This window comes from Globicephala melas, chromosome 1, assembly GCF_963455315.2.
Source record: "Globicephala melas chromosome 1, mGloMel1.2, whole genome shotgun sequence".
NCBI classification, from domain to species: domain Eukaryota; kingdom Metazoa; phylum Chordata; class Mammalia; order Artiodactyla; family Delphinidae; genus Globicephala; species Globicephala melas.
Window position 1 is genome coordinate 176,269,248 of NC_083314.1, and position 25,821 is coordinate 176,295,068.

The 25,821-nt window shown below is 44.7% G+C and overlaps 1 protein-coding gene across 1 annotated transcript in view; it reads right to left on the minus strand.

The window, feature by feature from the left end:
* The window catches only part of FHAD1 (forkhead associated phosphopeptide binding domain 1), a 136,569-nt gene that overhangs the window by 69,332 nt on the left and 41,416 nt on the right, over positions 1–25,821 (minus strand). The window contains exons 5-7 of the mRNA XM_030877800.2: positions 17,889–17,998; positions 14,567–14,800; positions 3,053–3,176 (exon numbers count right to left, since the gene is read on the minus strand). Of these exons, the coding sequence (XP_030733660.2) occupies positions 3,053–3,176; positions 14,567–14,800; positions 17,889–17,998 (468 nt within the window). The remainder of the gene's footprint in view (positions 1–3,052; positions 3,177–14,566; positions 14,801–17,888; positions 17,999–25,821) is intronic.

Consider the following 25,821-nt stretch of genomic DNA (forward strand, 5'->3'; position numbering starts at 1 on the left):
ACACAAAGTGGCTGAATTATGTTGGTTACAGGGCGCCTATTATTCTTCTCGGCAGCCAGCTTCCAAAATGGCCCCAACGATCCCTGCCGCCTAGGATTCATGCCCTGTGTAGCCCCTCCCACCCTGAATGGGGCTGACATGGGTAAATACGATACTGTGGAAATGACGGAATGTTTCCTCCCAGGCTGGGTCATAAAAGACACTGTGGCCTCCTCTTTGCTCTCCCTTGAATCACTCACTCTGGGGGAAGCCAACTGCCGTGTTGTGAGGACACTCAAGCAGCCCTAGAGAGAAGCACGTGTGCTGAGGGACTAAGGCCTCCAGCCAAAAGCCACACGAGCAGCCATTCTGAAGGGGGATCCTCTGGCTCTCCCCGAGGCTTTAGATGACATGACTGATGCCCCCGCCGACATCTTGACTGCAACTCATGAGAACTCAAAGGCACCCCCCCGTCAGATTCCTGAACTACAGAAACTGGGTGAGATAATAAATATTGGTTGGGGTTTTATCCATTACATTTTGGGGTAACTTGCTATGCAGCAATAGATAACTACTCTATTACTGTAGTATCATTTTTTTAAACATCTTTATTGGAGTATAATTGCTTTACAAGGGTGTGTTACTTTCTGCTTTATAACAAAGTGAATCAGTTATGCATATACATATATCCCCATATCTCTTCCCTCTTGCATTGTAGTATCATTTTGAATAAAAGTGGGAAGAAGGGTGCATAAATGCAGTGGTATTGGGTTATCTCATACGGTTCTTTTCTTGGAAGAACATTAGGCCCAGTTTCATTGGTAGGTGTCAATCGAGAATGTATATGAAATAAAGAACAAAATGCTCCAGAATTTCATTTTGAAAATGAGCTTTGCCTCCAGGACACGGTTAAGTTACTTGGAAATCCCTCTGGGGCTTGCCACACTTTGAGTGGGTCCAGTCATCTGAAGCGTTATCCCAACCCAGGTCTGTCCCGACTCCCTGATTGGAGAAAGTGGGATCTGAGACAGGCTTGATGCTTGGATGAGGTTTGACTGGCCGCCATACGGGAGGAAGGTGAGGACCAGCGAGTTCATCCTTAACATTCCTGGTGCCCAGAACAGCACCTAGCCTGGGGGAGGTGCTCAGAAAATATCTGAGGACATCCCAAGTTAGGGTGGAGCATAAGCAGAGACCTGGGGGCAGCAGGGGGTGGGGGTGGGGTGATTAAGTTGCAGAGTGAGGCAGAAGAAAAGCGCAGATTCATAGAGATGGTGATTCACGTGCGACTCAGTGCTGTGCCTGGGTTTTACAGCTGTGGGTATGTTTCCTGCCACGCGCTGGCTGCTTTAAGAGTGATGTGCCCCTCCGAGGCTCACTGCCTCCTCTCTGTCACCTGCTTCTCTCCCTCCCCTCGTATGTGAGTGGTCCCATCCTCTTCAGGTCTCTGGACATGTCAGTTTCTGCTTAAAATACTCCACTGGATTCCCAACCCCCTTAGAATAAAAACCCAGACCCCCCGACCCTGCCCAGCCCCACAATCCCTTGTGCACTCCATGCAGCCTCACTTGCCCTTGGTTTGTCCTTGCCCACCGGAAACAGGTCCGCTCGAAAGAAGGACGTAGCCGTTGAGGATACAACCTAAACTGGTTAGAATCAGCTGAGTCCAAGGGGGAGTAAGGTTCGACTTCCAGTGGAACTCGAGCCTCATTACAGGCTCATTGTAATACATTAACGAAATGACACGCCCACCAGCACTAGGACAGTTCCGAGGCTGACCATAAAGGTCAAAAAGTGGGTGGTGGGGCTTCCCTGGTGGCGCAGTGGTTGAGAGTCCGCCTTCCGATGCAGGGGACACGGGTTCGTGCCCCGGTGCGGAAGGATCCCACATGCCGCGGAACGGCTGGGCCCGTGAGCCATGGCCGCTGAGCCTGCGCGTCCGGAGCCTCTGCTCCGCAACGGGACAGGCCACAAAAAAAAAAAAAAAAAAAAGTGGGCGGTGGCCCAATTCCTGGAAATCCCCGCCCCTTCCCTAAAATATTAGAGTTCTCATAATCCTCCAACTCATTACCCTATGAAATTACCCAGCCCATAAAAACTAACCGCCCCACATTTGGGGGCCTCTAGCCTTCTGAGATGGCCCACGCTCTGTCTGTGGAGTGCTTCTCTCTAAATAAATCCACTTCTTACTTTGTCTCTCACTGAATTCTTTCTGCGATGAGACATAAAGAACCTGAGCTTTATTAAGTCCCGAAACCAGATGTGAGATCTCTATTAAAAGATAGTGGGTTCTGACTGGGTTCGAGTCCCAGCCCACGGGTTCAAGCCCCACCTGAGTTCCATGGTTGCACACCCACTAAGCTGTTCTCCCTTGGCCTCCCCCCTTGAAGCACTGGCCACCACGACACACAGTTTATTTTCTCCACAGCTCCGCTGCTCTCTGAAGTGGGCTTGTTTATTCATCCGCTTACTTTTATTGTCTGTCACCCCCTCCCAAGTCTGTGAGTACAGGAATCTGACTGTCTTGCTTGGCTCTCCCTCCCCAGAGCCTGGAAGGGGGCCTGACACCTAGTAGGTGCTCAATAAACGTGTTGAAGGAATGAAAGAATCCAGGGAATCGACGCTCAGCCACAGCTGTGCGTTGGCTGCCCCTCTCCCCACCCAAGCCCTTTATCAGGGAACCACCTCTGATAAAATTAGAAAATGTTTTCACTTGGGCCCAAGTGCACTCGGCTGAAATGGCTGAGACAAAGGGTGCCTTAAAAGAGTGACCCCATTTTGTCCACGCTCTACTTGGCACTCAGGCTGGTTTGTGGAACCACCCAAGCCACAAGGCGACCTGTGTTCTCCCTGGTGGGGCCAGTGTTCAGGAGACCTTGTAGCCAAGAGATAACGTTCTCTCAAATATTTATCAGGCCCTGCCCTCGGGACTGGGTGGCAAGAAACCTCCACTGGGGGAGAACTCTGATCCCTGAGGCTGCACCCAGGTCACGGGCACAGGTGTGGTGGTTGACTGGCGATGTCTGCAGGGGGAGGGCGGAAGCCCTGGGGCCCGAAGGCAGAAGGGCCTCACCTGATGTGATGGCGGTCTCCCTCCTTAAGTTCTCGGCCTCGTTCTTCAGGGATGTGATTTCTAAGTTTCTCTCAGACAGGGTCTGGCACAGCACCTGGCTGTAGCCTTGCTGTAGGGCACTGATCTGTGGAAGGAGGCAACGCACGGTCAGAGGGGGCCAGCCAGGCCTGCAGGACATGCTGGTACTTCTCCAGCGTTGGGCAAAGAGTCGGGTTGATCTTGGGTCGGGGTGTCGGGGAAACCAAGCTTTTCAGTTGCAACTAGTGGAAGGGGCGGGAGGGGGCCTGTTCCTTCAGTGACCACCGTGTCATAGGTCATCGAGACGCGAACCTTATCTCCGTGGCCACCCGGGGGCTCAGGTGCCGCTGTCTTCCTGTGACCTGGGGATTGTCAGCCGTAAATAGACCAGCTGTTGGTACCAGATCATCCAGCACTGACGGGATGCACAGCAAAGCTCAAGAGGCGGGAGCAGGTTATAAACTGAACGCCCTCTGATGATAACAGTGGACAGTTTATACCTCACAGAACACGCCAGCGTTTACAAAGCCCATTCACACATGCTACCCTGATACTCCTCACAGCGTTGCTGAAGGCTGGTGTTCCCATTAATGTTCCCATTTCGCAAGGGAGCAGGTTGAGACTCAGAGAGGTGAGGTCCCTTGCGCGGGATCACGCGCTGGTCAGAGGGGGAGTGTGATTCAAACCCAGTCTTTAGTTGCCTGGTTCCTCCTTCCCAGGTGGCTCTAGGAATGAGCATGAGAAGTCGGAGGCTGTAAAGTGTGGCATGGACTCGGGAGCCGGACTGTGGCCTTCAAGTCCTGTCTCTGCCACTTACGGGCTTTGTGAACACAAGGAGGACACCATATTCTGTTTCCTTTTTTTCAGTCTGTACATGGGGTGATGGTAGTCCCAACCTGATAGGATTGTTAGAAGTATTTTAATAAGTTAGCATGTGTACGAGTGCTCAGATCATGCCTGGCACACGGCGCAGGGGGATGAGCCGGGACAGTCCTCTCCTCTGACTACCCACGGGGTGTTTTAGCTTCTGCTTCCCTCGTCTGGCTCTGGGGAAGGTGGTTGGTAACCTTTATGTGTGCATCTGTAAGCCTTGCCAGGCTCACTTAAACACCAGTGTGGTTGTTATTAAGAGGAAATACAGGACCACAGGCCGGCTCTATCTAAGGCTGCTGGGAGCACCCTCTAAGTCCATGGCTCAGAGCCCCCTCGAGGGCGGGCCCCCCTCCAGGGGTCTAGGTCTACACGCGGGGCGTGGAAGGCTCTCCGTCAAAGGCAACGTTGGTAAGAGCCCGAAAGTAGCTGCCAGGCCTTGGCCTCCTCAGAGCAGGTACCCGAGAGGCCGGGAAAGAGAGCTGGGCCCGGAACCCCCTCCCTCTCGGTCTGATGCGGCCAGACTGTTTGTTCTGAGTGGCCAGGACTTTCCCACCTCAGGGTGCACGGTGGGCCTTTGTCCTGTGATTTTTCAGATGTCAGGCCTCAGTACTCGCACAGGGATACGTTTATTGGGGCATAAATGCCACGCAATCTGTAGACAGGACAAGAGCTAGCTTGTTTTGATATCAAAATGGCAGTGACAAGGAGAAGGGTGCAATTTCTTTTCTTTTTTTAAAAAATAAATTTATTTATTTTATTTATTTATTTTTGGCTGCATTGGGTCTTTGTTGCGGTGCACAGGCTTCTCACTGCAGTGCCTTCTCTTGTTGCAGAGCATGGGCTCTAGGCGCACGGGCTTCAGTAGTTGTGGCACGAGGGCTCAGTAATTGTGGCGCACGGGCTTAGTTGCTCCGCGGCATGTGGGATCTTCCTGGACCAGGGCTCGAGCCCGTGTCCCCTGCACTGGCAGGCGGATTCCTAACCACTGCGCTACCAGGGAAGTCCTGGGTGCAATTTCTTTGTTCTCCTAAGGTAAGTTTGTCAGATTTAGGGGAGGTAAAAAGGATGTTCACTTAAAATAGGATTTCAGATAATGAATAATATTTTAGTGCAAGTGTGTCCCATGCAATATTTGGGACACACACTAAAACGAAATTCTAAAATTCAAACCTAACTGGGTGTCCTTACTTTATCTGGCAACCCCACCCTAAGAGAGTTCCTAAACTTCAGTCATTCATATACCACTTTCACTATTTTTCCCATGTCTCTTGGCTAGCCCCACTATAATTTCTTAGCATTTTTCGTAGAAGCAGCTCCTTTTTTAAACTTAAAAATGTGCATTAAATTAAAAATAACTGTTATAAGAGTAAATAGAGACTCAGTATCTTAAATAAAAATAATCCCCCCAAAAGAAGAAATACAGGAATTTCCCTGTTTACCATCAGACCAGGTTGCGGGCATCACATTAAAAAAAAAAAAGATTGGGGGAAGGAGGTGGGCATGCCCAGGTAATGGGGTTCGGGCGTGGTGACATGGCCACCAGATGGCGCTCACAGCCTTTGGTCTTGGTTTGTGCCCTTGGAAATCTTGTCGTTATTACTCTGGTAGAATTAACAGAAGCGTCAAGGTCTCACAAGTTTTCTGACTCATTTCATGCACCATCATGGTTCAGAGTCGATGACATTTGGGGCAGTTACACTTACTTTTTCCCTGGGGCACCTGAGACATTACTGGGGGGTGGTCTATGCTAGAAGTTGTGGGGACACAGGCCACTCTGCCCCTCGCTCTCCCCAAGGCTATACTTTTGTATATTTGTGCTTTGGAAACTTTGAGTAAAAAAATTCTTTCACATCTTACTTTTCTCTGTTGGGGGAAATACAACTTTTCCATAAAAGGTCCTTGGAACACTGAAAGTGTTTGTAAGCTCTTCTCAGCGTAATGCTTTTATTTACATGATACCAGAGATAGAACACACAGAGGCAAACTTCCAGAAGGGAAAACATACGTTCCCCTCTAAGACTCCAGTGCTTTTGACAGATTTAAAATATTTCAATCTAAGCGTCAGAGTTTTAGGATTTTGGATTGCTGGAAAACTCCAAAGAGTCTTCAAACCTCTTTGATACTTTTACTACCAAAATAAATATCCATATTGTTTGTAACTGGCATAAATTCCAAGATGTTTAATGTCGGTTAAGCTGTGTAATAAAATGGGCACTGAATCATAAGAAAGTTAATAGTGCTAGGAGGAGTGATTGTTTCAAGATAATAATTTGGCTTCTAATTAGCACAGGCATATAAGAGCACGCGGAGGTAAGAATTTTCTAGTGATATTGTAGCGGATCGAAGATTTTTGAGAGCAAATCATTATGCACACAGCTTCGGGGACCAGGGAAAACACGTAAAGTAATCAGAACCATAAATCAACCTGCCATGTGGCTTACGCTTCTGGTGGAATGCTCTGCAGGTAGTGGAATAGTTAAGAAACTAAAATGTCAGTGGATGAAACTCGATTTGAGTTCAAACCAGTGGAGCCTCTGGTTCATGTATGCCTTGTTATAAAATATTCTCCTTCAGTTATAAGTGAAGCTCCAGTGGTAGGGGAGGCAACAGCATGATGCATCAGTGTAATTATTTCTAGATAATTTCTTTGTAAAAAAACCATTTTTTTCCCCCAGATATCGGCAGCCACTTTAAATAATACTCAAATTGTGACTTGCTGATATTCAAAGATATGTGGAAATTATATAATATTATATGTCAAATATATTTCAATTAAAATAAAAGGTATGTGGGGAATTCCCTGGTGGTCCAGTGGTTAGGACTCTGTGCTTCCACTGCTGGAGGCCTGGGTTTGATCCCTGGTCAGGGAGCTAAGGTCCTACAAGCCGCGTGGTACGGCCAAAAAAAAAAAAAAAGGTATATGGGAATAATTCAGCCTCGTCCATGTACCTGAAAAAGACATGTCATTTTCTCAGGAAAGCTCTGAAATGGGAGAATAACTGAAAGGAATATTTCAACAAAATTGGGCTCAGTTCAAGAAAAAGATGCTCATTAATGTGTCAGCTACATGTCAAGGTAGCTGTTTGCACTAATAATTCCTATAGGACCTGTTACTTTCATTGTTTTTTCAAAACCAGGTTTGAAGGAGAGTCATTAGTTCATTTAAATATTAGAGCATGTATTTGTTTACTTGTTTATTCTGTCTCCCTCACTAGATCATAACAGGGGGAAGGATCATGTCTGTCTTGTTCTCTGCTGAATTCTCAGAGCCTGGAAGAGGGCGTGGCATGGGATAGACACCCCCAAAATATTTATTTGAATGAATGGACAGATGGATGAATAAAGAACAAACAAACAGACACGGTCCTAACAGAGTTCTAGAAGGTTACTGGGCCCAACCTTTGCCTTCATGGAGCTTACAGTTTCCTGCTAGAATCTCCTAGGTTCACCATACACAATCTGTGTCCTTTCTAGAGCATCATTTCTAGGACTGAGACTGTGTACTTAGCATCGGTTACAGAAGGGAAAGACAGTAAACAGAGAACAAGAGAACCAAGGCCCCCAAGCACTGACTACGTTTTTTTCCCTCTTTTTAAAAAATGTTTATTTGTTTATTTCTTATTAGTCACCCATTTTATACACATCAGTGTATACATGTAAATCCCAATCTCCCAATTCATCACACCACCATCCCCACCCCCGGCCACTTTCCCCCCTTGGTGTCCATACGTTTGTTCTCCACATCTGTGTCTCAATTTCTGCTCTGAAAACTGGTTCATCTTTACCATTTTTCTAGGTTCCACATATATGCGTTAATATACGATATTTGTTCTTCTCTTTCTGACTTACTTCACTCTATGACAGTCTCTAGATCCATCCGTGTCTCTACAAATGACCCAATTTTTTTCCTTTTTATGGCTGAGTAACATTCCATTGTATATATGTACCACATCTTCTTTATCCATTCGTCTGTCGATGGGCATTTAGGTTGATTCCATGACCTGGCTATTGTAAATAGTACTGCAATGAACATTGGGGTGCATGTGGCTTTTTGAATTATGGTTTTCTCTGGGTATATGCCCAGTAGTGGGATTGCTGTGTCATATGGTAATTCTATTTTTAGTTTTTTAAGGAACCTCCATACTGTTCTCCATAGTGACTGTTATCAACTTACATTCCCACCAACCGTGCAAGAGAGTTCCCTTTTCTCCACACCCTCTCCAGCATTTGTTGTTTGTAGATTTTCTGATGATGCCCATTCTAACTGGTGTGAGGTGATACCTCATTGTAGTTTTGATTTGCATTTCTCTAATAATTAGTGATGTTGAGCAGCTTTTCATGTGCTTCTTGGCCATCTGTATGTCTTCTTTGGAGAAATGTCTATTTAGGTCTTCTGCCCATTTTTGGATTGGGTTGTTTGTTTTTTTAATATCGAGCTGCATGAGCTGTTTATATATTTTGGAAATTAATCCTTTATCAGTTGCTTCCTCTGCAAATATTTTCTCCCATTCTGAGGGTTGTCTTTCATCTTGTTTATGGTTTCCTTTGCTGTGCAAAAGCTTTGAAGTTTCATTTGGTCCCATTTGTTTATTTTTGTATTTATTTCCATTACTCTAGGAGGTGGATCAAAAAATATCTTGCTGTGATTTATGTCAAAGAGTGTTCTTCCTATGTTTTCCTCTAAGAGTTTTATAGTGCCTGGTCTTACATTTAGGTCTCTAATCCATTTTGAGTTTATTTTTGTGTGTGGTGTTAGGGAGTGTTCTAATTTCATTCTTTTACATGTAGCTGTCCAGTTTTCCCAGCACCACTTATTGAAGAGACTGTCTTTTCTCCACTGTATATCCTTGCCTCCTTTGTCATAGATTAGTTGACCATGGATACGTGGGTTTATCTCTGGGCTTTCTATCCTGTTCCATTGATCTATATTTCTGTTTTTGTGCCAGTACCATATTGTCTTGATTACTGTAGCTTTGAAGTATAGGCTGAAGTCAGGGAGTCTGATTCCTCCAGCTCGTTTTTTTCCCTCAAGACTGCTTTGGCTATTCGGGGTCTTTTGTGTCCCCACACAAATTTTAAGATTTTTGGTTCTAGTTCTGTAAAAAATGCCATTGGTAATTTGATAGGGATTGCATTGAATATGTAGATAGCTTTGGGTAGTATAGTCATTTTCACAATGTTGATTCTTCCAATCCAAGAACATGGTATATCTCTCCATCTGTTGGTATCATCTTTAATTTGTTTCATCAGTGTCTTACAGTTTTCTGCATACAGGTTTTTTGTCTCCCTATGTAGGTTTATTCCTAGGTATTTTATTTTTTTGTTGCAATGGTAAATGGGAGTGTTTTCTTAATTTCTCTTTCAGATTTTTCATCATTAGTGTATAGGAATGCAAGAGATTTCTGTGCATTAATTTTGTATCCTGCAAATTTACCAAGTTCATTGATTAGCTCTAGTAGTTTTCTGGTGGCATCTTTAGGATTCTCTCTGTATAGTATCCTGTCATCTGCAAACAGTGACAGTTTTACTTCTTCTTTTTCAATTTGTATTCCTTTTATTGTTTTTTCTTCTCTGATTGCTGTGGCTAGGACTTCCAAAACTATGTTGAATAATAGCCATGAGAGTGGACATCCTTGTGTTATTCCTGATCTTAGAGGAAATGCTTTCAGTTTTTCACCATTGAGAATGATGTTTGCTGTGGGTTTGCCATATATGGCCTTTATTATGTTGAAGTAGGTTCCCTCTATGCGCACTTTCTGGAGAGTTTTTATCATAAATCAGTGTTTAATTTTGTCAAAAGATTTTTCTGCATCCATTGAGATGATCATATGGTTTTTCTTTTTCAATTTGTTAATATGGTGTATCACATTGATTGATTTGCATATATTGAAGAATCTTTGCATCTCTGGGATGAATCCCACTTGATCGTGGTGTATGATCCTTTTAATGTGTTGCTGGATTCTGTTTGCTAGTATTTTGTTGAGGATTTTTGAATCTATATTCATCAGTGATATTGGTCTGTAATTTTCTTTCTTTGTAGTATCTTTGTCTGGTTTTGGTATCAGGGTGATGGTGGCCTCAGAGAATGAGTTTGGGAGTGTTCCTTCCTCTGAAATTTTTTGGAAGAGTTTGAGAAGGATGGGTGTTAGCTCTTCTCTAAATGTTTGATAGAATTCACCTGTGAAGCCATATGGTTCTGGACTTTTGTTTGTTGGAAGATTTTTAATCACAGTTTCAATTTCATTACTTGTGATTGGTCTGTTCATATTTTCTCTTTCTTCCTGGTTCAGGCTTGGAAGGTTATACCTTTCTAAGAATTTGTCCATTTCTTCCAGGTTGTCCATTTTATTGGCATAGAGTTGCTTGTAGTAGTCTCTTAGGGTGTTTTGTACTTCTGCAGTGTCTGTTGTAACTTCTCCTTTTTCATTTCTAATGTTATTGATTTGAGTCCTCTCCCTCTTTTTCTGGATGAGTCTGGCTAATGGTTTGTCAATTTGTTTATCTTCTCAAAGAACCAGCTTTTAGTTTTATTGATCTTTGCTCTTGTTTTCTTTGTTTCTATTTCATTTATTTCTGCTCTGATCTTTATGATTTCTTTCCTTCTGCTAACTTTGGGTTTTGTTTGTTCTTCTTTCTCTAGTTCCTTTAGGTGTAAGGTTAGATTGTTTATTTGAGATTTTTCTTGTTTCTTGAGGTAGGCTTGTATAGCTATAAACTTCCCTCTTAGAACTGCTTTTGCTGCATCCCATAGGTTTTGGATAGTCGTGTTTTCATTGTAATTTGTCTCTAGGTATTTTTTTGATTTCCTATTTGATTTCTTCAGTGATCTCTTGGTTATTTAGTAACGTACTGTTTAGCCTTCATGTGTTTGTATTTTTTACGGGTTTTTCCCTGTAATTCATTTCTAATCTCATAGCGTTGTGGTCAGAAAAGATGCTTGATATGATTTTAATTTTCTTAAATTTACTGAGGCTTGATTTGTGACCCAAGATGTGATCTATCCTGGAGAATGTTCCGTGTGCACTTGAGAAGAAAGTGTAATATGCTGTTTTTGGATGGAATGTCCTACAAATACTAATGAAATCTATCTGGTCTATTGTGTCATTTAAAGCTTGTGTTTCCTTATTAATTTTCTGTTTGGATGATCTGTCCATTGGTATAAGTGAGGTGTTAAAGTCCCCCACTATTATTGTGTTACTGTCGATTTCCTCTTTTAGAGCTGTTAGCAGTTGCCTTATGTATTGAGGTGCTCCTATGTTGGGTGCATATATATTTATAATTGTTATATCTTCTTCTTGGATTGATCCCTTGATCATTACATAATGTCCTTCCTTGTCTCTTGTAACATTCTTTATTTTAAAGTCTATTTTATCTGATATGAGTATTGCTACTCCAGCTTTCCTTTGATTTCCATTTGCATGGAATATCTTTTTCCATCCCCTCACTTTCAGTCTGTATGTGTCCCTAGGTCTGAAGTGGGTCTCCTGTAGACAGCATATATATGGGCCTTGTTTTTGTATCCATTCAGCAAGCCTGTGTCTTTCGGTTGGAGCATTTAATCCATTCACATTTAAGGTAATTATCGATATGTGTGTTCCTATTACCATTTTCTTAATTGTTTTGGGTTTGTTTTTGTAGGTTATTCTCTTCTCTTGTGTTTCCCACTTAGAGAAGTTCCTTTAGCATTTGTTGTAGAGCTGTTTTGGTGGTGCTGAATTCACTTAGCTTTTGCTTGTTTGTAAAGCTTTTGATTTCTCCACCCAATCTGAATGAGATCCTTGCGGGGTACAGTAATCTTGGTTGTAGGTTCTTCCCTTTCATCACTTTAAGTATATCATGCCACTCCCTTCTGGCTTGTAGAGTTTCTGCTGAGAAATCAGCTGTTAACCTTATGGGAGTTCCCTTGTATGTTATTTGTCATTTTTCCCTTGCTGTTGTCAATAATTTTTCTTTGTCTTTAATTTTTGCCAATTTGATTACTATGTGTCTCGGTGTGTTTCTCCTTGGGTTTCTCCTGTATGGGACTCTCTGTGCTTCCTGGACTTGGGTGGCTATTTCCTTTCCGATGTTAGGGAAGTTTTTGACTATAATCTCTTCAAATATCTTCTCGGGTCCTTTCTCTCTCTCTTCTCCTTCTGGGATCCCTATATTGTGAACGTTGTTGCGTTTAATGTTGTCCCAGAGGTCTCTTAGGCTGTCTTCATTTCTTTTCATTCTTTTTTCTTTATTATGTTCCACAGCAGTGAATTCCACCATTCTGTCTTCCAGGTCACTTATCCATTCTTTTGCCTCAGTTATTCTATTGATTCCTTCTAGTGTATTTTTCATTTTAGTTATTGTATTTTTCATCTCTGTTTGTTTGTTCTTTAATTCTTCTAGATCTTTGTTAAACATTTCTTGCATCTTCTCGATCCTTGCCTCCATTCTTTTTCTGAGGTCCGGGATCATCTTCACTATCTTTATTCTGAATACTTTTTCTGGAAGATTGCCTATCTCCATTTCATTTAGTTGTTTTTCTGGGGTTTTATCTTCTTCCTTCATCTGGTACATAGCCCTCTGCCTTTTCATCTTGTCTGTCTTTCTGTGAATGTGGCTTTTGTTCCACAGGCTGCAGGATTGTAGTTCTTCTTGTTTCTGCTGTCTGCCCTCTGGTGGATGAGGCTATCTAAGAGGCTTCTGCAAGTTTCCTGATGGGAGGAACTGGTGGTGGGTAGAGCTGGCTGTTGCACTGGTGGGCAGAGCTCAGTAAAACTTTAATCCTCTTGTTTGCTGATGCGTGGGGCTGGGTTCCCTCCCTGTTGGTTGTTTGTCCTGAGGCAACCCAACACTGGAGCATACCCAGGCTCTTTGGTGGGGCTAATGGCAGACTCTGGGAGGGCTCACACCAAGGAGTACTTCCCAGAACTTCTGCTGCCAGTGTCCTTGTTCCTTGGTGAGACACAGCTGCCCCCCACCTCTGCAGGAGACCCTCCAACACTAGCAGGTAGGTCTGGTTCAGTCTCCTACGGGGTCACTGCTCCTTCCCCTGGGTCCCGATGTGCACACTACTTTGTGTGTGCCCTCCAAGAGTAGAATCTCTGTTTCCCCCAGTCCTGCTGAAGTCCTGCAATCAAATCCCATTAGCCTTTAAAGTCTGATTCTCTAGGAATTTCTCCTCCTGTTGCCAGACCTCCAGGTTGGGAAGCCTGACATGGGGCTCAGAACCTTCACTCCAGTGGGTGGACTTCTGTGGTATAAATATTCTCCAGTTTGTGAGTCACCCACGCAGCAGTTATGGGATTTGATTTTATTGTGATTGCACCCTTCCTACTGTCTCATTTCTCCCTCTCCTTTGTCTTTGCATGTGGGGTATCTTTTTTGGTGAGTTCCAGCGTCTTCCTGTCGGATGATTGTTTAGCAGTTAGTTGTGATTCTGGTGTTCTCGAAAGAGGGAGTGAGAGCATGTCCTTCTATTCCGCCATCTTGAACCAAATCTGACTACGGTTTTAAGCAGAATTATGCACTGAGGCCAAAATTCATCAATGACCAATTGTTTTTTTAACATCTTTGTTGAGATATAATTTATGTACAAGATCAATGGCCAATTTTAAAGTAGTTCTTTAAAACTTAAAAAAAATTTTTTTTCTTTGTTGTATTTAGTTTCAGGAGAAAGGAAGTTGACTGGTAAATCCAGACATTCTGGGTGGAGAATTTTTGGTCAAATTCCCTATAAATGAACCAGCAGCTGCCTTCAGGGTTTGATAAAGGCCTCAGTGTTTGGAACACTATGGGGTTCCTTCTCTCCATCTCCAGCTCTTTCTGGCTGGGTCCGGGTGGGTGTGAGAAGTGGTCACTGAAGCGACAGGAGTTGGGTGGAAATGCAAAGTGGGTGTGAAAGCATGAGGTGTACAAGATGGCAGAGCTGAACCCAAATCACATCACTACCTCTCACTTGCTGTGCAAGCTGTAACGAGCTCCTGGGCATCTCTGAGCCTGCCTCAGTCTCCTCATCTGTAGAATGGCATGTGTCAGAAGACTGAGGTTTAAATAGCTAATGCAGGGACTTCCCTCATGGTGCAGTGGTTAAGAATCCGCCTGCCAATGCAGGGGACACGGGTTTGAGCCCTGGTCCAGGAAGATCCCTCATGCCATGGAGCAACTAAGTCCGTGGGCCACAACTACTGAGCCTGCACTCTAGAGCCTGCGAGCCACAACTACTGAAGCCCTCATGCTGCAACTACTGAAGCCCGCGCGTCTAGAGCCCATGCTCTGTAGCAACAGAAGCCACTGCAATGAGAAGCCCACACACCGTGGCGAAGAGTAGCCAGCCCCTGCTCACTGCAACTAGAGAAAGCCTGCTCAGTGACGAAGACCCAACGCAGCCAAAAATAAATAAATAAGCTAATACACCAAAAGTGCCTGCACCAGGGCCTGAGCATGGCAGGCACTTAATCAAATCTAATATTGTTCTTACAAGGCTAGAAACTTGCCAACCCTCCACTCCCTGGATCTGCACTCTTCTCCACCATGCTATGCTCACTGCCCATTTCTAACTACCCGGGTGGCTCTGCCCAGGCTCTCCCTGAGAGCTGTCACCCTGTGTTGTGACCCCAAGGCCCCGACCCACTTGTCTCTGAGCCCTACCTGGTCTTTCAAGCTCTGGATCTCTCTCTGTTGGGCATCGTCCTCTTCGTGCGGAACCTGAACCTTGGGCGGGATCACCCTCTCCTGCCTGGAGGCGGCTGTTTCCAACAGCTTCTGGCTCAGGTTGGCCACTTCGTTGTGCAGACTTGCTATCACGGAGTCTTTGTATTTGGATTCAAGTTCAAAACCCGAGAGACGGCTGACTTCTTTTCCCAGCAGCAGAATTATTTCATCCTGGGTGGAGGCCAGATGGGAAATTTACTAGGTGTGGGTCTGGGTGTAAGGTTGAGCCCATTTAAAGAAATACAGGAAAAATATGGTATCATTCTTTGGGAAGGTGAGGGCAGGCAGGGAGGGAAAAAGCAGACTTTCAAGGCTATCTCTGTCGCTTGGAAAATCTCATACAGACAAGAATTTGGTTAAAATGATGTACTTGTATATAGACTCCTGTAATGGATGTCTATACCTCACAGGTACGGAAACTTTCCTTTCCCCGAGAATTATACTTTCATATTAAGAACAACCATCCCACTTGGGAACTTTTGTTGCTAGAAAGTTTACTTATAATATTTTCATTTATAATAGTCAGCCTAGCACACTGGGGACCTAGGAAAGGTAATCAGGAAAACAACGTTCTGTTTGACTACATTCTGCCTATAATGAGGGTTATTTTTTTTTAACTTAAAACGTTCTGAAATATTTGTTTTCCCTTTCCTCTCTTCTAGTACTTCCTGTCTCTTTTCGCTATTCATGTATGAATTTGTTCCAGGTGACTGAATCTGGAAAGTAAATGAGACAGGAATGGTGATTTCTTTGCGTGGGCTCATGTAAACTTTCGGCTGGAAAAACAAAATTGCTGCTAGACTTTACCCACAGGTATAATTAACCCTGTCCTCCGTCTCTCCAGTGAAAACGCTCTGCAGCCAAAGAATTTGTTAGGTTTTCCAAAAAAGGAAAAAAAAATGCCCCAAACTTCTCACCAGAAGTTATCAATAAAATGTCAGCAAAACTGAAGAAGAAGAAGAAAAGTGCCCCAGAGGCCTTTTCCAAAGCAGCCACAGGAGGAGGTAAACGGGCAATTTCTAGGCCAGCTCATTCCCAGGGGAGCCGTCCAGTCAGCCTCACGACCTGCTGGCTCCGTGACCTGGGGAAGGACAGGGTCTCGCACATGAGAAATCCTGTCTGACATTGCCAACTACTGCCAGGGGCCTTCCTTTGGGTCCTTGTGAACGCTGGTGGCCAAACTTCAAGAGAGAGCATCAGACATGTTCCCTACGCCTGGGCAGTTTCCCCTGTTTCACCCTGTTATGATCAGCCAGGTGCTTATTCATTTTTCATGCAACAAACATTCATCAGGCAGCAGCTAAGTGCCAGGCCCCATGCCAGTGCTGGAATATAAGAAGTTTGCAGAGGGCAGCGGACAGCCGTGGGTTCTGCTTTCCTGGTGAGGGTCCCCTTGCCCTTCTTGGAGGAAGCGTTCCTTCTTCCATGTGGTCTGGGTAGGACTGTCAGTCATGTGCCCTGCTCCTTCCTGTCCCACCTCCCTGTGTGCATGTGGCCCAAGCTGGTCAATCAGAGATTTCACACATCGATTACAGAGGGAGAGGAGCTTGCCTTCTTCTGGATCACAAGCTTTAAATATGTAGGCTTGTTTGCCTGAGTTTGTCTTTTCTAACACACAAGGCCAGCCTTATGTAGAAAGCCAGACTCTGAGGGAAACAGAGGGGAGAGATTGGTAGTGGGGAGGTGTTCTGATGACATCATTCAAGCTCCTGGATCTAGCCATACCTGAAGCTAGAGGCCCTTTAAATTTTCCAATAAGATGAGCTAATAAATGCTCCCCCTCAAGCTAATTTGTTTATTGTCACTTGAAGGAGTCCTGGCAAGTCAGGGTATAAATAGTTTATAAATAGAAAAAATTATTTCTATTATAAATAGAAAAAATTATAAATGGCTTATAAAAATTTTCTATAAATAGAAAAATTTATAGTGGTTGCACTATATTTCCAAGTTAAATTGAGGCAGGTTGAAAAATGGCTACAAATACTTTGCAGCTTTGCCATCCAGTCTATTTCCCCACCCTCTAGTCTGGGCTGGCCCTGTGACTTGCTATAACCAACTGAATGGAGTGGAAGTGATGCTCCATGATCTCCAGGCAAGTTCTTACGGGCTGTGCAGCTTCTGCTCTGGCCCCCTGGGAACCCTGAGACCACCGTGTTGTGATGAAAATCCACATGCAGAAAGGGGCCCACCAGTCCAGGCATCCTGGCTGAGGCCCCAGATGTGGGAAGGAGACCAATGGAGACCACCAGCCTGGCCAAGCCGGCGGCTGACTGAGCCTGCATGAGTGAGGCCAGGGGACACGAGCAAAGGAACCTTCCAGGTCAACCCATAGATTCTGGGGAATAATGAATTGCTGTTTTAAGCCACTAAGTTTTGGGGTGGCTTGTTACACAGCGATAAATACAGAATCTGAGCGTGGCTTCTCGCCTTTCTGCAACATTTTTCAGAGCTTGGTCCCAGGATGCCTGAGTTGGAACCCCCTGCCTCCTGAAGTTTTGGATTTCCGTGTCTGACAAGAACCCCAGGTAGGTCTGCTCCTCATAAACTCCGAGAATTGCTGCGGGAGCAGGCCCTGGCCCTTAAGGAAAGCGAGATATTATAGACTGCTTCTTTTAGAGTAACTTTCAGGTCGTGTCTAAGCGGGGAGAAATTGACCTGGGCCTTTCCCAGGATGCCTTGAATCCATCTGTTCTGCTCGCATCCCTGCTTTAAACCTCTCTGGTTCTTTAACGAGTCTCTCTGCCCAGGCCTCCCTGACTTCAGTGCTCACTTGCTCCTGCTAGGAACGTGTTTTTGCATCACTGTTCCATCATTCAAGGTTGACCAAGTGATTACTGTGTGGGAGTTAGAAGTACTCTCTGAGAAGTTAACCAGACCTAGGTTTGAATCCTAACACTGCTCCTTGCACTGGGCAACCTTGAACACATTACTTAACCTCTCTGAGCTTCAGTTTCCTCATCTGCAAAGTGAGGGTGATAAAATCTATTTTGAAGATGGTGAAGATTAACGAGCTAATAAATGTCAAGTGCACAGGACATGGCCCAGCACACAGTTGGTGCTCAGTACCTTGTAGCTGTAGATGTTATTTGGGATAAAATGAGCAATGGCCAAACCTGGCTGAACGTCTTGGGAGGAAGAGGTGGTTTCTTGGAAGTAGGAAAAAGGGGCAGTCCTTGAGACACAGTGAACAAGAGGCAGTGGCAATCTCTCCATGGTCCCTCTTGCTGCTGTAGCTCCGTCCTTCCCCGAGACCCCTCACCTTATCGTGCTGGGCCAGGTCCTGGTCCACAAAAATTTCTCTGGAGAACCCTGCCCCAGGAATTTCCTCGGCCACTGATTGTTCCGACAGTTCCATGGCGTTGGTCCACACTAACACACAAGGTCGACAGAGAATGCAGAGGAGACTGTGAGTTTCCCCAAAGTCTTAAAGAATATTTTCAGATTAACCTTCACATTCATGAGACTTATGCAATGAACGCATTACAGGAGTACTGGAAAGGGTAAGAGCCGCCTCATTTCTCTTCCCCAGCGTTAACTGCACGGATGCACTGTGATGTGTCTCTTTCCAGACTTTTTTCTATGCCGCATAAGAGCTGATGACCTTAGGCAAGTCATTTACTCTCCCTAAGCCTTAGTTTCCTCATATATAATTTAGGATCACTGATAGTCTCTGCTATAAAGGGCTATCTGGAGATTAAATAGAATAATGATATAGAGCAGGGGTTGGCACACTATGGCCCTGTGGCCAAATCTGGCCTTCTGCCTAGTTTTGTAAATAAAGCTTTATTGCAACACAGCCAGTGATTCACTTACATATTATTTATGGCTGCTTCCCAGCTACGAAGGCAGAGCTGAGTAGTTGCAGCAGAGACCACGTGACCCACAAACCCTAAAGTATTTACTATCTGGCTCTTTACGGGAAAAGTTTGCTGACCCCTCATATAGAGCATTTAGTACTAAACGTTAGCTATATTTTTTTTATTGCAGTCATATCTTTTCAAAAAACAAAAATGGATTTACATGACAGAGATTCTTCTCCAGCTTACTTTTCAGCTAACAATATCAAAAACATCTTCCCATGTCAGTATTTGTAGCTGTACCGGGTTCCTTTCAATGGTAGCATTGTGGTCCACTGTACAAGCGTGCCAAATGTATTTAACTAGGATCCACTTGACAGACATGTAAGCTTTCCTAATTTTTTTCTTATTAACCCCAATGTTACAAGGGCTGTTTATATGACTTTCGGGGAGTATGGCATTATGTTTGGGGGCCCCACTCTGTATCACATCAGACATCTCGCAATTCACTCACATCAACACTGAATACATTTTTTTTTATTGGTGTAGAAACTTTTGTAAAGATTTCTATCATTCTACTTGTGAGATCACTTGGGCCCAAGCAGTGTATTTTAAATGTCCAAGTGACTATGGTTTCTGGACAGTCACTGCACAATCTTACCTTCTTGTGAAGTGACAAACTGAAGAAATTGTTTTCAAAGGTGATGAAACTTTAATGAGTATTAACATTAATGATGAATGAAGCATGCACCGTCATGTTTGTGGACATTCATTCAATCATTTATTCATTTTGCTTCTGCATTTTTTATTTATGCATTTTAGAGCCAAAGATTCCTGCCCCCCAGCCAGGTCTCAAACCTGTTTGTGGACCCCAGAACCTCTAGTGGACATAGCTGATGGCCTGTGGTGCCCGGAGAACGCACAGCCTTGCGTGTTGAATGAGCAGCCCTGGCCACAGTGTTTCCTGGGGCACGAGGAACAGAAGGGCCTGGAACTTCAGCAGCTGCCCATTTTCTCTCCCTCCACCTCCCCAACTAGGTCCATGATTAGAAAACTTTGATTTGAAGCTCACGGCCCCCATCTGACCCTCTTGGGTCCTGAGCAGCTAAGTCCTAACTGACTACAGCAGCAGTGCCTGATGCGCGCTACTGAATGCAATTTTCAATTTTCTAGTAGTCGCGTTAAAAAGGTAAAAAGAAGAGATGAATTTTTTAACGATAAATTTTATTTAACCCAATACATTAAAAAAATATCGTTTCAACACGTAATCGACAAAAAATATGGAGATATTTTATATCCTTTTTCTTCGAGGTATGAAGCCTTTGAAATCTGGGGTTTATTTTACACTGACAGCACATCTCAATTTGGAAACTGAATTTTCAGGAGGAAGACTTGATCTGTTTTCAGATTCCACAAAAACTTAGAGTCGAAAAAGTCGATTCGCCAACTCAACATGTTCCAGACAGACTTCGACCCTTTCAATAACTGGATCAAATATCAGTTTTTAAATTTAAATGAATTAAAATTAAACGTTTGGCTCCTCAGTCGCACGGGCCACGTCTCAGATGCTCAGCAGCCACTGGGGCTGGTGCTGCCGTAGCAGAAAGCACAGAACCAGAACATTTCCCCCTGTTCCCCTTCTTCCTGACCTAACAAACACCTCCTTTCCTGCCAACATCTACAACTGGGTTAGGAAAAAAAAGGAATAGAGAAAAGAGATTTTAAAAAAATCGTCTTCTGGTGCAGGCTTGACTCTAACATGCAGCCTAATTGTGGGGGGTCCCTGTGGCGCATCAGGGATGGTCACAGGCCTGTGGCTTAGTTCCTAAATATTCAGCATAGTCTGTTTGATGCTATATGTGTGCCGGTCATTTAGTTTTCAGGCTGGGGCAGTCAGTTGCCAGAATCTGTGGTTCCCAGGCCTGGTGTGGCCGGGCAGTATTACATCAGACAGGCTACCGTCCAGAGGCAGCTGTGACTCCTAGAGTCTTCCTGGTGAGCAAACTGAAGGCCAGAAATGGGTTCTTATTGGTAAAAGGGTGGCCTCGCACCTGGTATGCTGAATGCTAGAAATCGGCTCCCACTGGAGGAAGGTACTGCCTGGCCTGTGTCCCCAGGGAGGGCCCCGGGGTCTGACCCTAACTGGGCCCCTGTCCAGTCTCAGCTTAGAGCTCTGGCATCTGATGCCATCTCTAGGGGTGACCCAGGCTGCCTCTGCGACCCTGTCGTGGCTGTCTTGAGGGACCCTTCCCTGAAAGATGATGGCCGGAGGGGAGACTTCATCAAACCTACAGAACAGGCTGATCGATGGGGTCCCTTTACTGGGGAAGGTGTGTTTACTCAAAGTCTTTGTGGGGCTAGAATTTGCTCTGAGACTCGCTTTCCTTACACTCAGGCAGGGAAGTGTTGGAGCAGTTACCCCTCACCCGCCCCAAACTTCTTTACCGGCTACTGTTATTTATCAAAAAGAACCTAAGGGCCGTGTATGACAAAACCGGCTTAACTCTAGCTGCTGGATCCTTCAGAGGTCCCAGTGGGGAGAAGCCCCAGGGAGCGTCGGGAGGGCTGGGGCGGTGGGACGGCAGATACGGGGACACAGGCACTTTAAGAATATTACTCAGCCATAAAAAGAAACGAAACTGAGCTATTTGTAATGAGGTGGATAGACCTAGAGTCTGTCATACAGAGTGAAGTAAGTCAGAAAGAAAAAGACAAATACCGTATGATAACACATATATATGGAATTTAAGAAGAAAAAAAAAATGTCATGAAGAACCCAGGGGTAAGACAGGAATAAAGCACAGACCTACTAGAGAATGGACTTGAGGATATGGGGAGGGGGAAGGGTAGCTGTGACAAAGCGAGAGAGAGGCATGGACATATATACACTACCAAACGTAAGGTAGATAGCTAGTGGGAAGCAGCCGCATAGCACAGGGAGATCAGCTCGGTGCTCTGTGACCACCTAGAGGGGTGGGATAGGGAGGGTGGGAGGGAGGGAGATGCAAGAGGGAAGAGATATGGGAACATATGTATATGTATAACTGATTCACTTTGTTATAAAGCAGAAACTAACACACCATTGTAAAGCAATTATACCCCAATAAAGATGTTAAAAAAAAAAAAAAAGAATTTTCGGGCGTGAGCTGTTGGCCAAACGGCAGGGGAGTTGCTTTAATATTTTAACAACCCCCAGCTGTCCTGGTGCTCTCCAATAATCACCAGTCTGCAGCAAGGGCAGTGTGTGCGTACCGTAACTGTGTCTTTAAGACATTGTAAGTTGTAAATAAAACTTAAATAACAATCCTGGTTAGGTAATAACTTAATTTTTAAATTTTACTATTTACTGAATGTTCGCTATGCACCAGGTGCTGTGCTCAGCACTTATGGGCAGGATACGATTTCGTCTTCATAACAACCCCGTGAGATAGGCATTATTATTCCCATCTCCATTTTATATGTGAGAGATATGAGGCATAGAGATGTCAAGTCACCTGCTCAAGGACACACAGCTGGTAAGTGGTGGAGTCAAGGGATGAACCTAAGTTTGTTGGATTCAGAGCCTATGCTTTTAACCACTATGCAGTAAATGTATTGAAGTGGGAAGAGGTTTATGATATATTATTGAATTTTAAAAATCAGGTAGGGAATTCCTTGGCAGTCCAGTGGTTAGGATTCTGTGCTTCCACTGCAGGGGGCACAGATTCCATCCCTGGCTGGGGAACAAAGATCCCGCAAGCTGAGCAGCACGGACAAAAAAAAAAAAAAAAAGGAGGTTCCTTATGTTAGGTTCATATGATCCCATTATTGGGAAAATATATGAATCAAGATGCTATTTTAACAAATCGCTCCACATATTTTCTTTTCTCAGTAATTCTTCCCCACCTCCCATGAGCTCTTGCAGTTAAGATTTGGCCTTGGAGCTGATGGTTTATTGCCTTGTGGAAAAGGAAGGATGAGTATTAACTAGAACAGGGTGATTTTGCCCCCAGGCAAAATGACGTTTTGATTTTTGGCAATGTCTAGAGACATTTTTGAGTACCACAGTTAGGGGGTAGTGGTGGTGGTGTTGCTACTGGTATCTCTAGCGGGTAGGAGTCAGGGAAGCTGCTAAACATTCTACAGTGGACAGGACAGATCCCACAACAAGAAGTCATCCGGCCCCACATGTCACTGTGCCAAGACTGAGAAACCCTGACCTGACCTGCAATAAATAGGTCCTTGGCTTTGGGTTTCAAATAGAATTTTTCAAGTCTAAAGCAAGGTGACAGTCTAACAGTAAACCAATTTAATTTGAAGAGCCCAGCTTTGCTAAGAGAGGAAAGAGTTTTCTCGGAACTCTTAAAAATAGGTGTTTTCTGTCAAGAGACAGCACGGAGGACTGGAGCACAGAGTTTTCTCTAAAGCGTGGAGTAGAGAGGCCCAGACAGAAAGGAACTCCCCATCACAAGGGAAGGTGAAAGTCCTTTTCTGAGGATGGGGGGAGAGTCAGGGGAACGAGGGCAAACGTTTGGAAACATGAGACCTGGCTGAGAGGCTGAGGAGATAGAGCCCAGGTAGATGTGAGGGACTCTAAGCCACACGACTCACCCTTCATTTCTCCAGGGGGATGCAAGTCCTTTAGAGAAGCCCCAAGTTCAACATGGCACTGGAGAAACCGGTGATTACAGTGGAAACATTTAAATGGCGGAGTGAAAAACAGAGAAGAAAAGAAACAGCCCATGTGCCATGTGTCCAAGGATGCATTAAAAAAAACAAAAACAAAACCCTGTATATATGTTCATAAAACAGAACACGATCCATGCAACAGAATGAATGATCTCAGAAATACTATGCGGAGTGAGAAAAGCCTTCCACAAAGGAACATGCACTGCATGGTTCTGTGTACTTGAGATTCTAGAACAGGAATAGCTAATCCATGGCAGGAAAAGAATTCAGAAGAGTGGTTGCCTCTGGGGCCTGGGGCTGGGAATTGACTGGAGAGGGACATGAGGGAACTTTCTGGGGTGATGGTAATGTTCTATATCTTGATAGGAATTCGGGTTACATAGGTGTACATGACCGTCAAAACTCAATGAACACACTCAAGATCTACACTTTCATGGTGTGGTAGCCAGCCTCCAAGGTGACTGCCGATAACCCCCGCTTCCTGGTCTTCAGGCCCGTGTGTAGTCTTCTCCCACACTGGAGGGTGACGCCCTGTGTAACCAGCAGGACGTTGCAGCAATGACAGAGCATGACTTCTGAGGCTTCGTCACAAGAGATGCTGCAATTTCTATCTTGCTCTCCAGGATCACTTGCTCAGGAGGAGCAGCTGCCGTGTCATGAGAACACTCGAGCCACTCTCTGGGGAGGCCTGTGTGGTGAGGAACTGGGGCCTCCTGCTGACAGTTATGTGAGCACGCTGTCTTGGAAGTGGATCCTCGGCCCAGGTCAAGCCTTCAGATGACTGCAGCCTTACGAGGGACCCTGAGCCACAGCCATCCTGCTAAGCTGCTCCCAAATTCCTGACCCACAGAAACCGTATAGATGATAACACATGTTTGATTTTTGCTTTATGCTGCTAAGTTTGGGGAGAATTTGTTATGCAATCATGATAACTAATACACATTGTGTGTTAATTTTACACGAAGGAGACAAAAAATGTTGAATTCTAGTTAATGGTATATGTGCTAAAACATCTGGGGGGGACTACAGATGTGTGCTATTTATTTTGAAATGCATCAAAAAATAAGATGGATTAATGCAGGACGAGAAGGATGGGTAGACAGAAATGTAATAAAGAGTACAGCAAAGTGTTAGCGGTAGAATTAGGAGGAGAGCTGTTCTCTGTAAAATTCTTTTTGCTTTGCTGTATGTTTGAAAGTTTTCACATTAAAATGCTGGGGGGAAATGGCTGAGTAATTTCTTAACTTGGGTGGTAGGTACATGAGCGTTCCTTAGATGATGATGATGATGATGATATAAACTGCAGAGATACCTTTCATTTGCTCCTTAGTCTGTATATTTCAGAATAATAACTTTTTTTTTTTTTGCGGTACGCGGGCCTCTCACTGTTGTGGCCTCTCCCGTTGCGGAGCACAGGCTCCGGACGCGCAGGCTCAGCGGCCATGACTCACACGCCCAGCCGCTCCGCGGCATGTGGGATCTTCCCGGACCGGGGCACGAACCCGTGTCCCCTGCATCGGCAGGCGGACTCTCAACCGCTGCGCCACCAGGGAAGCCCAGAATAATAACTATTATTTGAATGGCTGAGGGAGGTGACTAGGTGAGTGGTCCTGAGTGAGACCAGGGAAGGGTGTGGAGGCATCGAGAGACCTGGGGACTCAGAGGGGTCTGGGGCTGGGACGCAGAAAACAGAGAATGGGACCTTCACACCAGTGGCCACAGAAGAAACCTGGGAATCATGCCAGGGACTAAGTCCACCCAGCTACTCTGCCAGTAAGGCTGGCAAGGCCGGGAGGATGGTGACAGACAGGAAGTCTCCTCCCCAAACGCCATGCGGCCTTCTGGGGGGGGGTGGGAGAGGGGAAGAAGGAAACCCTGATGGCTGTGTGTCCCCAAAGTGACCAGGCTGTGAGTGACAGTCACTGAGATAACCAGCCTTAAATTTGACTGAAAAGTGTTAGATTAGATTAGATTGAATATATCACCTCCGGAGAAGTAATTTTCTCCATAAGCCTCAGTCTCCTCTAACCTGTAAAATGGTAATAAAATATTTAAAAACCTCCTAAGGCAAGAGGGATTTCAGTTACCAATGTGTCTGTACATCTGAGTCGAAGTATATAAATTTAGATTCTGACACACATTCATATATATTCATATATACGTACACACACACACACACACACACACACACTCACCACAGAGGTACTGACGTGTGCAGACGGGCAGAGCACAGTCTTGGAGTTTGTGCCAAAAAGTCAACAGGGAGAATTCCGGTGATAAGGGTGACAGCTTATCTTTGACTGTTTTCTAACTTTCTGCTTATCCCAATTTTTTCACAATTGATTATGTTCTACTTCAGAATCAGAGAGCAAAAGCCAGAGAAAGACAAATATCATATGATCTCGCTTATATGTGGAATCTAAAAAAAGGTACAAATGAACTTATCTACGAAACAGAGAGAGAGTTACAGATGTAGCAAATAAACTTATGGTTACCGGGAATAAGAGGGGGGAGGGATAAATTGGAAGAGAGGGATTGACATACACAATACTATATATAAAATAGATAACTAAGAAGGACCTACTGGATAGTACAGGGAACTCTCCTCATTACTCTGTAGTGGTCTATATGGGAAAAGAATCTAAAAAAGAGTGGATACGTGTATATGTTTAACAGATTCAGTTTGCTGCATACCTGAAACTAACACAACACTGTAAATCAACTGTA